This window comes from Cavia porcellus, unplaced genomic scaffold (assembly GCF_034190915.1).
Source record: "Cavia porcellus strain 051 isolate PalLab524CR breed Dunkin Hartley unplaced genomic scaffold, mCavPor4.1 scaffold_25, whole genome shotgun sequence".
NCBI lineage: Eukaryota > Metazoa > Chordata > Mammalia > Rodentia > Caviidae > Cavia > Cavia porcellus.
The window spans coordinates 15,065,977-15,080,761 of NW_026947508.1; the positions used below are offsets into that span (position 1 = coordinate 15,065,977).

Sequence of the window (14,785 nt, forward strand, 5' to 3'; positions counted from 1 at the left end):
TGTCTGCACCCTTTTATGCTGAACAGCTGAAGCTCAGAAAGGGAAAGCAACTTGCCCAAAGTCCCACAGGCCTTAAGCTGGGCTCTGAATTACAAATGCCTGACTTTTAACCGCACCTTCTTACACCTCCCTAATGATGGCAGGCAGCCAGGTCACAAGAAAGAGTGACTGAGGTCCTGGATTGGTAGCTATTATTCTTTCCCTCTGCAGCAGTTTATCTATTGTCCCATCTGAGAAATGGGACCACATCCCCAGCCTGAAGGGTTACAGGTGTAACACAACAGTGGGGAGGAAAGGGCTTTGTGAGTTGAGTAGGAATGGAACTCATGACTGCCCGTGGGTGCCACATGGTGTGGAGAGCACAGATGGACACCCCAAGTCCATGGCTGTCCCCCAGGTGTCCCAGAGGTGATTGGGGTGGAGCTGGGGGTCTCCCTGGAAGCTCCTGGGGTGGGGGTCTCTCCTTCCTAGAACTTCTGGTCATTCTTTCCAAACGTTGAGGATCAAGGAGAGGGCTGTCCTTGCTGTCTCCTGGCCTTGAGCTGCCATCCTTCCCAGATCTAGGTCCATCCATCCCATCTTTTCTACTTCCTAGAGACTCATTCCCCCGCTCCCTCCCCCGCACCCCTTTTGGAGATTTGAGACCCTCCTTTTCCGGACCAACTCTTTTCTAGAATTTGGGCGACACCTAGTGACCATTAGCAGTCACCACAAGTGCTCCTCTGCACCTCCACCCTCCGCTGTGAAAAGACCCGGCCCTAGGCAAACAATGACCAGAGGAAACAAGGACCTTGTTAGGATCCCCTCTACCATCTTATTACCACCACCGGCACACACAAGGAGAGGCCCTGGAAGCCCTCAGCAGACGGGGTGGCGCTCCCAGCTCAGTTTCTCACAGGCTGCGTGGCCTTGGGCAAATCACTTCACCCCGTTAGCCTCTGCTTCCCACCTTCTGTACGGCGCGATTAATACTGGGGTGCATTTGAGAGGCTTGGTTGTTAAATGCAGTCAAGGATGAGAATATCGAGGCACAGGGCCTGGCAGGGAGGACAGAAACCGTCAGACAAGACAAGACAAGACCGAGTACTTTGGGGTCACAAGGGGGCCCGAAGTCCTCGGGGTCACAATGGCCAAGAGGAGCCGGTAGGAGGAGCTGTTGGTAGAAGTCGAGTGTCTGCAACTTTTTCCCCTCAAACAGAATCAAAGCTGTAGCTTCGCAAGGAACTTGGCTCTCAGTATGTGGGTGTGACGGGGAGAGAAAGGAGGGTAAGGGGGGAGGGTGGGGGAGGGTGGATGGGGAGGAGGAGGGGAAAGGAGAGAGGGAGGAGGAGGAAGGGGAGGAGGAGGAAGGAGAGGAGGAGAGGGAGGAAAAGAGGAGGCGGAGCAGGAGGTAGAGGAGGAGGAGGAGGAAGGGAAGAAAAACAGAGAAAGCCAGGTTCTGAGGGCATTTATTGTCCCCAAACCACAGCTGGTGCCTGGGCACTCTACCTGACCTAAACATCAATGGGGCCCTAAAGCCATCACCTTCTGTGCCCAGCCTTGACCAGGACTGGAGAGAGGCAGCCTTTTCCTCCCCAGCTTCTCTAGCTATGTCCTTCTAATGAGCAGCCAGTGCTAGGGGCCACCAGAAAGCACCCCGGGAAGGAAGAGGGGCACACAAGTGTCAGTGTTCACTGCCAAAAGGACACCGAGGCCCAGAGAGGAAAACAAGCTTCTGTGAGATCCTTGTCACCACAAGGATTGCTCCTTCTCTCCAATGTCTTCAATCCAGCTGCCCCAGCCCTGTGCATCCTCAGCACCAGCCAGAACCAGAATGTAGGGTCCTGCCCACTGTGAACCTGGGGGCAGCCCCCCAGCTCTCCCTCTCCCTAGTCTCTCCTGTTCCTGCCCAGAGCGACAGTCAGATGGCACTAGATCCAAATGCCTGCTCTGCAGTCTGCTAGCTGTGTGGCCTTGGGCAAGCCCTTCACTGCATCAAGTCTCAGTGGGCTGGGGACTTTAATGGCACCTGTCTGGGGACTGGTGTTCAGCTGTTCCAGGTGCCTGGGACAAGGTGAGCCCTCGGTACCTGAAGGCTGTCTCCTCCAACTGCTGAGGCTTGGAGAATACAGCTGGACTCTCCCATCTGCCACCCAGCCTCTCGGGGACACCCAGCCTCACGGTCCCTGTCTACATGGTAAGTGACCCACAGACCCAATCACCCACTCCTCACCAGCTAGCTGTCCCCAGCGCCCCCAGCCGCAACAACTGCTGTGCCCTTCCTGACTTTTCAGACACCCTGGCATGGGAATGGGAAAGAGAAAATCTCCCTCTGCCTGCTCCACTCACAGAGTCAGCCACAAAGAGCAACAGCCACTCCTGGGTGAGATGCAGAACCCCAAAGAAGCCCTCCATGAGGGACCCCCCACTCCACCACACTGACACAAGACAGCTTCATCCAGAGCTCAAGAAACATGGCCGGATGAACTCTAAATTTGCTGTACAAGCACATTTGGCTTAAACCTTCTAACACAGCTCAGGCAGTGAAGGGAGCCAACAGCACGAGTCCTGGCCCCCACCGGGCGCGTCCTGCATGTGGCTTCAGTGCTGTGATCTCAGAGGACCCTGAAGCTCCAGGAAGCTGGGCTGACCAAGGTCGCATGTGAGGAGAGTGGTGGCAAGCTCAGAGCACCGCAGATGCTGCTGCTTCCAGGGTCCCAGCCAGAGTTCTGAGTGACCACAAGCTCTTCTTGTCCGGACCCTGTCCCTCGTCTTTTTTACTAACTCTAAACATTACAAACCTCTGCAGGCTTTCCCAGCCCCTGCTCAGCTGCTTCTCCTTCTCTATGCTTTCTGGACCTCCGGTCACTCGTGAATACATCAGATATAAAGAGGACAAAGATCCTTGCCTTCATGAGTGCCACAAAGAGGACTGTGGGTGAGGGGAGAGTGCATGGTGGGGACAGAAAAGAACTTGAGGGAAAGCCAGAGAGGACGGGAAAGGCCAGGGCAGTAGCAGGTAGGTAGCTCTGAAAAGATGTGGCGATGGGGAAGCGATTGGCACAGGGGCATAGCGGTAAAATGGGTCGACCCGGTCATCCTGAGGCTGAGGGCTGCGGGTAGGTACACAGAGAGTGACTAGGGCCCAGTTCCAGTAACCCAGGCACAAGTGATGGCACTCTGACCCCAAGATGGCGGGAGACCATGAATGAGGTAAGAGGCAACTGATTCTAGAATTTTCCTTTTTATTTTTCTTCCATATAAACATTTGAAGTTCTATAAAGTTTCAGAATCTAGATGCTTTGGGAAGGTTATGCTGACAGCTTGGATGTGGGTGCAGGATTTAAGAAGTTGGCAGCCTGGTTTGTGGCCTAGAGGGGCCGAGATGGAGAAAGGACCGTCAGCTGCAAAGCAGGAGGCTGGTGGATGAGGAGCTTGAGATTGCTGAATTCTCTTCATCTATTGGGGATGTGTGGTCCACCCCAACTTGGTCTCCCTAACTTCTCCTCCTTTTGCAGCATTCCTTGAATAAGTCTTCCTGATCCTCCTGGACAGAGGCCATGGATCCAAGCTGACCAATTCCACCGTTTCCCAGCATGCTGTGCAATCGTGTTTGCTGTGTCACATCGCCCTCCATCCCACCTCACACCCCTTGGAATGTGATATACCTTTACCTCTCTAACCCTAGCACAGGCCCTGGCTTGGAGTTGATCCTTCAATATGATTCCCTTCCCCCTAAGCACAGTGAGATTTCCCAAGGAGCATCAAGGTCATCCATGGACAGGCCCAGATGACTCCTCAGAGTCACGGCATGCTACAACTAAAGCCCGTCCTTCCACTACCAGCCCTGGAGCAGGACTCTGGGAGCAGAAAGGACATCCTGGATCTCACACTGGAGCCCCAAGATCCACACTGAGCCTCACCCTGGCCCCTCTTTACCTCTACCACGGCTGCCATCCAGATACCTTCCCAGAACAGAGCTGGTCCTGGTGTGCTCAGGACCCTCCAGGTGGGGAGGTACAGTCAGTTCAGCCTGGTCACCCAGGTTCCATGCCCTGATCCTCCCTGGTGTTCACAGACCTCCAGCGTCCCTGCTTTCTAAACACAAGCAGGTGAAGGAAGGAGAGGGTAGACCAGGTTACCGTGCAACTGCAGGCTGAGCCAGGGAGAAGCCATGGGTCCTCGTCTCTGACCCCTCCTGCTTCCCTTTCTGTCTTCACGCCTGTTACCTTCTCAGTCCAGATTTGATGTCAGGATTCTAAAAACATCTATGACCCTCCGTATAGTCTCCCAAGGATTTTTATTTTATTATTTTGTCTTTCTGAGACAGGGTTTCACTATACAGTTCAGCCTGGCCTTGAACTCACTTTGTGGTCAGGCTGACCTCAAACCTGCATAGCTCCTCCTGCACCAGCCTCCTGAGTGATGGATCCCTAGGATTTTTAGACCTGGCTTCATGTGTGTTTTCTTGAAGTCTCTGAATCCCTGATGCCCAGCATCGTTGCTGGCACATAGCAAATGCTCAGTAAATGTGGGCTGGGTGAACCACTGACTGAATCCATGTGTCCTCCATCATTACAAAAGTCAGACCCTCCCTTCCATGCCTACCAGGGAAGCATTAGGGTCCATGTAACAACATTTCAATGGCCTCCAGGTCTGGGACAGTGCTGAGAATGCAGACATCTCAGTGATCTGAGACCAGTGACATCCATTAGTTTTTGGATATAAGGATCCACACCAAAACATCACAGTTTAAAACAGCAGCCTTTATGTAGCTCACAGTGCCCTGTGTCGGGGGGTTCATCTGGGTAGTCAGTTGCTTTTATCACTACTAGGCTTTCTCAGGTGTTTGTGGCCACCCATGAGTTGGCTTTGCTGGGCCTGGCTGAAGTCTCAGCTGAGACAACTGAGCCTGTGATGCTGGTCCAGGTGGGCTCTGCTTATCTGCAGGCCAGCCCAGGCTTTCTGCAGGCGGAGGCAGGTAGCCTAGAGGAATGCTCTGCACTTCCCACCCTGAGCCCTCTATCTGGGCCATCACTCCCACTGCATTCCACTGAACAGCGCAGGCCACACAGCCAGTTCAGACAGAAGGGGCGGGACAGGCATACAGAGCTTTCTAGTGCGCAGAGAGGCAAAAACAATCATGCCAGGTTTGCAACTTCCTGTTCCAGCTGTGACTGTAACATCAAAATCCACCCAGATCAGATCATGTGCTAGTCACTTTCTCATGGCTGGAACAAAATGCCTGACATCCACAACTGAAAAGGAAATGAGGTTTATTTAGCTCACGGTTTCTAGTGGGTTCCATCCAGGGTCGGTGGACACGCATGCGGAAGGGCACAGCGGAGGAGGGATACCCAGCGAGCCATTGTAGCCAGGAAGTGGAAGCAGACGCTCAGAAAGAGACCACCGCACTGTTCCACGTCACAACCCAGCGACCCAGCTGCAACCAGCCCCACCTCCCAGCAGCACGGTCAGCTACTGAACTCTGAGGCGCTCTGGGTCCTGAGACAGGAAATCAGCATCAATTTCTTGCCTACCTGTGGGTTTAGAGGGAGGATCTTGAGCAAATGAGAGCCAAACTCCAAGAATGTCTCTCAGGACCTCTCCTTTGTCCCCAGCCAGATTTATGTCATGGGTCTGTTTCCCAAGTCTGCCCCAATCCTGATCTGGGGTGGGAGTTGAAGGAGAGTTTGGGAGTGATCCAGGAGATTCTCCCATCCTAGAACCTTCCTGGAAGGGTGGTTGGGGGCATCTCTGTATCCTGTGGCTTTATTCTGTTGCTTCATAGCCCTCACTACTGTGCAGAAATATTCGTGATTTAGTAGATATGTATGTTCAGTCTCCCTCCGAAGAGCATGAGTGCTTCTCCGTTTCTGGGCCCCAGACCTCGGGTATGGAGAGAGGGGTGCAGCCGAGGTGGTGGCAGTGGTGAAGGGCATGCCAGGAGGTGGCTTCCTGGAACAGGGAGCAGCAGCAACGAGGACAGTGGCCTCCCTAGCACTGGTGCTTGTGTCCACTGCACTGCGGCCGGCTGAAGAAGAACTGCTTGAAGTTTTTCTCATAGGTGGGCAGGCTGTCTTTGAAGCAGTACACGGATCGCTTGTCACACTCACAGGCTTTCAGCCCGCAGAGGCAGCTGCTACTGGGACCCAGGGTGCATCCACCTGCAGAGACACACAGGGTCAACTGAGGTCCCCTTCTCATCCTAGGGCTCAGCTGTCACTGAACTGTGGGGACCAAGGGCTGAGGATGGCAAGGGAAGAAGCCAGGAGTCCTTTGCCTTCATCCTCAGACCCTTCCTCACTACATCCGGGCATCCAGCTGCTGCAGAGAAGCTGAGAAAGAAGCCAGAGGGGGTAGGCAGGGTACGCTGCATGGAGAGGCCAAATCACTGCACCTGGGCAGCACCCAGGCCAAGGGGTCAGAGCTTGTCTCATGTTTCCAGCTGCCTGCTCCCCATCCTGTGTAGATACCTGAGGAACCACGCCTCCAGCCCAGCCTGTCCTTCCTCCACACTCAGTAATGGCATGGACTCTGACAGGGGCCAGAAAACTAGGGGCCACCTCATTTCCTCCTCTCTTGTCACTGTCCACACTTGGCCCCGACTGCTGTTACGGATATTCACGCTCTGCTCTCTTTTCTCCATTGTCCTGACCACTACCCATATCCCATCATCACAGGCCCCTCCTCCTCTGTGGAAAGAAATAAGCAGGCACAGGCTTACGCTGTGCCTGAATGCGGCCTCGCCTGCTTACTGCCCCACCATGGTTTCCCACTGTTCGGGGAAGATGTCCCCAATCCTTGTAATGGCCCACAGAGCACACTTACTATGACTTGATCCTCCCCAGACACCCAGTCCCTGTGCAACCTCCACCCCATCCCCCACCTTCACCCTCCTCCAGGTGCACTGGCCAAATTTTAGGTTATATGTCTTGCTCTGTCTTGTCCCAGGGCTTTTCCCCATGTTATTTTCTTGTTCTCAGCCTCCTCCACAGGACCTCCCAGTGCTACTCTTTGGGTCTTGGTCAAATTCCACCTTGTTGGGGAGGCTGTCCCAACCTACCTGGTCCGAAGCTTCCCCCAACCCCAGCCATTCTCCCAGCATGCTCCTTGCTCATTGCCATGCACAAGGGTGGTGTAAGGCACACTTCCCCCTCTACCTAGCTCTACCCCAGGTCCACTCTCTTTGTACAGTTGAGAGGTGAAGGAGGCCCCCAGATCCCTTGGTTTGTCATTGCTGTCTCCACCTAGGCGGAGGTGGAAGCAGCAGAGTCCCACCTCCTCCCCTGGATGGTGGTGGGCTCCACAGGTGGCTGTTCCCAGCTGCTGAGTGCTCGGCAGAAGCCTGGCCCCGCTGGCACTGCGCCCTCCCCCGGTCCAGCACTGATTGCACCTGTTTATCTGCCATGCTCCCTCGCAGAGGCCCACACTCCTGCTGGAGCTGTCCTCCCACTCCTGTAAGGAAATGCAATTTCTTGGCGCCTCAGCTGCCCCTTGCTACTCGCCCTCAGGAATGTGCCAGGAACGTTTGCACTGCTGCTCCTCATCCTGACACCCGGGCCACCTTTGCCCTCCCACTCCCGCTTCTCCATGTGAGAATCCATCTGCATCCATGGAGCCCCAGCTCTGCAGGGACTTTGCTCCAGAGGGACAACCTGTCCCTCCCAGAGAAGTCCCCGGAGTAGGGGCCCATCCCCATGGTGGGGTGAAGGCTGCCAGAGACACTGAGGAGGGGCTAGGCTTGCTATTTAATAACTATGGGAACTAAGGAGCACAGGGTCTCCAGCACTACAACAGTCTCTTCCTCCGAGGACAGCATCCCCATGACCCAGTGACCTCCCCCACCTGCCCCTCCTCTTTAAGGTCCCACCCCTGCTTAACATTGTTACACTGGAGACCAAGCTGTCCATCTGCTCTTCCTCCTGCTTCACAAGCTTGGGAGATGGCACCACTATCACAGCTCAGGTCAAGAGCCCCAAGTCGGTCTCTTTGTCCTTCACATCTCAGGCCTTGGTAACTCTGCCACCAAAGCACACCCAGCATCTAACACTTCTCCGTGTCCTTTCTGTCATTGTCTTGGTTCAAGTTGTGCATTCTCCCCCTTAGTGCTAGAAACATAGCCTCCTCCCTAACTGGATGCTAATGGGACGTCTTCTTCCCTCCACACTCCCCACTGCTCTGCAGGGCAGCCAGAGTGATCTTTCTAGAGCACAGTTAGAGCAGCTCATGCCCCTTCCAGACACACGCCGATGGCTCTCCTGCCCTTGAAGGAGAAGATGAACATCTCATCCAGGTGGGTACTGCCAAGTGGCACCTCTGCTCCTTCCCAAGTATCCATGCTCCTGCCACGCTGACTCTGGGGCCTCAAGTCCTCCTCCATGACATTCTTCCTCAACTGCCTAAAATCAGCACCCTTCCCTACCCAGCCCTCGCCAGTTCGTAGCCTGTCGCCTTTTTTGGGGCAGCTTCAGAGCACTCATCCCTGTCTGAACCTGTCTCTTGCCTTCCCTTCAACACAGGCTCCTTCAAGTCAGAGGCTGAGTCTGTCTCATCACTGATCTCTGGACCCTAACACCACTTCATCCTTCTCCACCAGCTGCTGATGCCTTAATTGGGTGAGCTCCAGATCTAGCTCCAGATCTGTAGCTTCTGTCGTCCTCAAGCGAGTCACTCCTCTCTACCCGTTTCCTGAGCTTTCAATTAGAATAAAGATACCTGCACTCTCTGCTTCTGGATTCTTTTCTTTCACTCATTCATTAAACAAACAGGAACCAAGTTCCTAGCATGTGCTTGATTTGTCAAGACACAGGTAGGAGCAAGTACACTTCCTGATTGCACAGGTCCAAGGGCATCATTCTCCATGGGCTCTGTGAGTGTGAGTGTACCCCCAAACCAGACAGGCATGCCCCGTGCTCTTGGAGCTTACATTCTAAACTGGTGGGCAGTGGAAGGGTCAATGTATAAGTAAACAAAGAAGGAACAAAATTTCAGAGAAAGACAATGCTAGGAGGGGAAGAGAGTGCTGTGTCAGTGAGTGAAGCCTTGTGCGGAATCATCTGCAGCAGATGAGAAAGGTCTGTGCGAACTAAACTTTCAGCAGTTGCCACTGTCTTCCCCTATGGGCAGAGGGAGGCATCAGCGGCCTGGAGATGGAGGCGACACTGGTACAGGTTGCTGGAACTGGCCTCTGCCTCCCACAGCTTGCCTGTCCCCCGCATAACACATGCATGTATGTGTGGGCAGAAGGTGGGGGGTGTCACTGCTAGGTGATCTTAAAGTCCTTGCAAATGCCAAGTGCTTATGTAAGCCCCCTCAAAAGCAGGTTAACTACCTTGCAGGCTTCCAGAGGGCAGCTGTCCCTCCCCCAAGCCAATTGGCTCCTGGGTTCGGGCAAAGACCTTTCCCTGCACTCATCTTCCAGTGGCATTTAGAGACACAGACAGACCAAGTTGTTTCCTTCCTTCCCCTCCCTGTTCACCTACCACATCCCTCCCCACCAGCTGCCTGTTGCTAGGTAACCTGGGACCAGGCTTGGGTGCTGGATTTCAGAACTCAGAGAGGTGGTTAACCCTTACAGGGGCAGCACTTGAAACTGCGGTGTCGCCAGTGATATCAGAAGAGGTCTTCTCCCATAAGAGTCGCATTAATGACCTTAGCTCAAGGGGAGGTAAGCGTATAGCAGACTTCTCAGAAACCTCTGCACAGTGAAAAGAACATAAACCAAAACAAAAACCTAATGTTTTTCCATGAAAGAAAGAAGAAATAAAACCTTGGCAAAACAAGAACCCTCCCTGTCCAAATTGAAGGCCTTAGCGGAGCATCTGCTACCATTCAGCTCCTTTAACAGGTCACTGTGGTCAACCCTCCCAGAACTTGTGAGGTGCATGTGATTAACTCCATCTTACATGTGGGGAGCCTAAGGCTTGGCTGGGAGAGTCAAAGCTGGGAGCAGGCCCACCTCTGCCTGACACTGAGGCCTCTTAGCAGGAAAGGAAGGATCCGAGGCATTAGAGAAGACCAAACTCCATCTGCACCTCCTTCTCCTCCTTGGGCCGGGACAGAGCATTCTGACTGCAGGACCCTGGGACTTCCATCTGTGAGACAGCCTTGCCATCACACATGTGCCTGTCACCGTCCACATCACAGCATGGCGGAAGGCAAGGCCGCCTGGGTCTGAATTCCAACTCTTCTTTCCCTAGCTGTGTGACCTCTGAGCCTCAGTGCCCTCTTTGTTAATGGAGAGAGTCTCAGAGGTCTATCCAGGGCATTCAAGGTGCTGTATGCAAAGCATCTGTCACAGATGCACAGAAACTGCCGTGTTCTTGCCCCTGCTTCCTGGAGGAGAAAGCCAAGCTAGACACTTGGGCCAGGCAGGAAGTTCCAGGGCACTGGGAAGACTCAAGAGCCATGTGTCTTTCTCCTGCTTGTTACTTGGGTCAAACTCTTCCCATCTCTAGGTTGTAATGAAGGGCTGCTCTGGATAGTCTCCAAGGGTGCTTTCCACCTGGAGTTTCCCTAAGATCACGAAAGGCAGGAGAGAGGGGTTAGGCTGACCTTGCTTTGTGCCTGGCCCCCAGCACTAGGCTCCCACTGGACAGGCACCTAGTGAGCATTCAGTCAGCAATGAGCTGGTGAATGGGTGCAGCCTGCTGCAGAGCCCTGGTCACCTGGCTCTCAACAGAAAGGGATGCTGTCACCCTGGTGCTGTAGCAGAAGCCTCCTCCGAGAGGGTCCCAAGCAGGCTCGTGTGTGGGAAGCACAGGCCACACCACTCCCGGGCCCTGTCTATGCTTCTTAACACCATCCAGCACATGCAGGCCAAGGGCCATGTGTCACCTTCTGGGACTCCAGCTTGTACCCCAGTCACTTGTCTGCACTTTGTCCATTTCCTGGGGCCTTGAACTGGGAGCACGCAGTGCCCAGTTCAGCCCTCAGCACTCATGAGCAGCCAGTCTGCCAGAACCAGGGTGGAAACTTGGCTGCCCTCAGTAGAGAAAGGTTCTCTCTACCCACTCAGAGTTCACTTTGCTCTTCCCACTGATCCCTGCACTTTATGGGGAACATCTGAGGGAGCGGGACGCTCTTAAGCATCCTTCTCCAAAGTGAGGCCTTCTCAACCATAAGATGACACTTGATGTGACAGATGTTCAGACCAAGATGAAGAATGGCAAAAGGGAGCCATGAAAAAGCAAGACTGTGAGCCAGGTTGGAAAAGTTACCTTTGTTGTACACTTCTTCCTTGCCAGTCAATAGCCATGAGCCCAGTAACAGCACTCCCCCATTTGGGGTGGAGCATCAGAAGCTCGATTCTGACCTCAGGAGGCATCAGGCTAGTGCCGAAGCAAACAATACTGTGAGGGGCCTTCTCCAGCCTTTTTGGCCCCGCCCCACCCACCAGGTCCTGATGCCTTCCCTTCCCCTGGCTGTGACCTTGAGGATGTCACAGAAGTGTGATGATTAGGGATAGAGAACTGCAACTCAGGATTCTCATGGAGGCTCCCAGTCAAGAGTCATGGAGCAGGGGCTTTGCAGGGGAGTGGCCACCTGAGCTGAACCTGGTCTTCTACTGCAGGAGTCTGAGCCCTGAGTCCACCATGTTTCAGGATTTGCACCTGACACTGGGGAGACCCCACAACCCAGTCTCTAGGTCTTGGGGTATTCCGAGCTGGAATCCTGAGGGGGGACACCACTGGGGAGACCTAGGTCTGAGGACTAAGCATCCAACATGGGGGTGAGGGGAGATGTGTCTCCCCGCTGGGGGCTGAGTGAAGATGAGTAGGTAGTTCCCTGAGCTCCAAGGAAACAGATGAGCTTCGGAAACACTTGCCACTCTGAGTAGCATGCCTGTCAGGAAAGAGACTCCGCAACTCCACAAGGCCATGCAGATGGTGAGCTGCCCGCCAAACCATGTAGCTACACTGGAGTAGATGGATCTTATACAAGGCCATGACCCAGAGTCTTCAGGAGTGTTTTCTCTTTAGACCACACTTGCCCTGCACTGCACGTACCCCCACCAGTCCCAGGGCCTGCTCTGGGATCCCAGGGCTACTGCCCATGCGTAGACCTTTGGTATTCTTGCCCATGCCAGCTCTTTCTCTCCTCCTTGAGTGACCTCAATAACGTAGAAGCTCCCTTCCTGTTTCCCTCCTAGTTACTTCTGTGTCCCCCAAGATATTGATCACAATTTGTGTGCCATGAATTGTTAACAAATATTTATTCAGCTGAAGGACAGCTGGGCCATTTTGTTAGCACGTGACAAAAACAAGGAAGAATATTCTAAACAGCAACCATTGCCAGGGAAAGCTGCAAAGTCTGTGTGATCTCAAAGTAAGCATACTTTCTTGAGCAGGTACTATATACCAGGCTCTGGACTCCCAGAAGTGCTGGAGATACCCTTGTGAGTAAGAGAGACTAGGGCAAGACCAAGCCAGGACTTTCCAAGAAACCCTGGTTCCCAGATTTACCCTTTTCTCTCTCAAAACACTTGGGAAAGCCCTCTCTCCTAAAAGATTACTGGATCATGGAGAGATTAAGAAAGACCGAGATTCAAAGACATTTTGCTATAGCAAAAGCTACTCACAGACCACTGTTCCGTTGATGATGTGGAACTGGTAGCTGCTCAACAAGGGCTGGCAGCCAAGCTCCTTCAGTTTCTTGTAGCAGCAGTCATGGGCCCGGCAGCATCTGGAGCCAGAGGAGAGGGAGATGAGGCACTGGGTGCGGGGCAGGTGATTACTGACAGTGCTGTCCCTCTGCATCTAAGGGGAGTGGCTCCAAGACCCCCTGGATCTCAGCACCTTTGCTCAGGTCCCTGGTATTTGCACATAACTGCATACATCCTCCCCAATACTGCAAAGCATCTCTAGATTTACCACACCTAATGCAATGTAGATACTTGTTATAATGAACTCTCTGGGGAATCGTGCCAAGCAAACTAGAAGCCTGTACACGATCAATGCAGATGCCTTTATATTTCTTTTTAATATTTTTTATCTGAAGTTGGGGCCTGTGGGTATGGAAAACTGACTTATATTTAGACTAATAAAAATAACAAGTAACACTAACTGAGTCCCCTCCAGCATCTACTGCTTTCTGTACCATGCTGCCATCCTATAAAGTCAATCATTGTTTCAATTTTGTAAGAGGAGAAAGGAGATTCAGAGAGGTCAATTTCCCAAAATTACACAGCTGGAAAATGACAGATCCAGGTCTCAGGTCTAGGTCCCGGGGATTCATTCATCCACTGAAGCATTTTAACTGAGCACCTTCTACAGGTCAGGCACCGTGATGGTCTCTAAGGAGACAGCTGTCAGCAAACACAGATGCAAGCTTTGCTGTTGCAGCTGGCTGGATGCTGGGCAGCAGGGCATCCAAGGGGGGCAGACAAGTGCAGGGTAGTCTCAGCCTGTTTCCTTCAATGCTGAGCCATCAGCAGACATGCAGAAACACAGGATTGGATTCCAAGACCCAAAAACACCAAGAAAAAGGCCATGTGTCTTCTCCCTTCCTGATCTCACCTCCAGGCTGGCTCTTGGCCCTCTATCAGCTTGGCTAATAGTCCTAAATTTCAAATCCACCTTTGAATGCAGGTAAGAGAGGTACAGATCATCAAGCAAAGGCTGTGGAAGTTGAGATTCTCATTCAAAACCTGGCTTGCACCTTAGGAGCTGGATGCGTGGGCATGGCAGGTTTAGCGACTCTCAGCCTGGGATCCTCACTGTCCTCACTTGTAAAGTGGGGTGGTGACACTGCCTCCCATGTTCACTGGGAGGATGAAGCTTGGCCCCCATGATTGGCCCATGACGGGCATTTCATAAGTGTGGAGGCCTTGCCAGGGCTCTGGGGTCTTTCCAGCTGGAATATTCCAAGGTTCTTTGAATAAGCCCAAGGAATTCAAACTCTAGCAGTGATATTTTAGACCCCACAGGGACACTTATCCCTGCTAGGTCAAATGTAGAAAGAGCATTTTTCCTTCCTGTTTCTTCAAATGAAATGATATACAAGGTACCCCATTTCCTCCCCACATCCACTGTTTGTAGGCATTTATGCACCCCAACCCTGTTCTTAGGAATAAGCCTGGAAGCCAGGTTTGTGCCACATGCCCTCACCCAGATGGATGACTTCTCAAAACTGGGCCACTTGGATTCTTACTCCTGGAATGGGAAATCAGGGCTGTGAGCCAGCAGGGCAGGCTTGCCACACATGTAGTCCTAAAAATTGGGATGTTAAGAAAAAAGCACATTTGCTAGGTAAGTCTTAAAAGGTTTCTAGAACTCTGGGCAGGACTGAATCCATAATGTGCAGGGCCCAGAGCAAAAGAGAATGAAAGGCCCCTTATTAAGAATTCAAGAAAGTGACAGCAGAGCATAAACCCCGTGGAGGCCTGAGGAGTGTCAGCCTGGTGCAGCTTCAGAGGTCACACGTTCAAGAAGCTTGCCTGGCCCTGAGCTCCTCAGGACACACCCTGTGACTCCCATTCAGTCTATTTTCATGGTGGCTTCACACGGTTTCTGCTACTTGCCGCACAGAACCCTAATGCCCTCTCTCTGGCTTCAGGCACGGGCTTCAGTGCAAAGCAAACGCTGGGCAGTCTTGGCGTCTCTGCACCCACCTGTCAGTGTCATCCACAGGGACCCCTTTGCCCCCGAGCCCACAGTAGCAGCCATATCCATAATAGGAGAAGAAGGCGCTCCGCCCTGTGACATGCTTGACCATCCTCTGGAACTGCCAGAAGCTGCCGAGGGTGGGGGCCATCACTGCCAATGGAAAACAAAGAGTGACAGAGATTGTGGTGAGTCTGATA

General features: G+C 53.0%; 1 protein-coding gene and 1 long non-coding RNA gene across 21 annotated transcripts in view; one reads left to right on the forward strand and one right to left on the reverse strand.

Moving 5' to 3' along the window:
• The first annotated feature begins 1,373 nt into the window (after positions 1-1,373).
• Positions 1,374-8,686, forward strand: LOC134472941 (uncharacterized). The gene is made up of 3 exons (XR_010042976.1): positions 1,374-3,192; positions 3,498-8,275; positions 8,502-8,686. It is a non-coding gene; the product is annotated as an uncharacterized LOC134472941 (long non-coding RNA).
• Positions 5,239-14,785, reverse strand: part of Pla2g2c (phospholipase A2 group IIC) — a 66,304-nt gene continuing 56,757 nt past the window's right edge. For all 20 annotated transcript variants that reach the window (XM_063235650.1, XM_063235654.1, XM_063235657.1 and 17 more), the window contains 3 exons: positions 14,594-14,738; positions 12,563-12,666; positions 5,239-6,146 (listed from right to left, as the gene is read on the reverse strand). In XM_063235650.1, the coding sequence (XP_063091720.1) occupies positions 5,977-6,146; positions 12,563-12,666; positions 14,594-14,738 (419 nt within the window). In that variant the 3' untranslated portion in view covers positions 5,239-5,976. The remainder of the gene's footprint in view (positions 6,147-12,562; positions 12,667-14,593; positions 14,739-14,785) is intronic.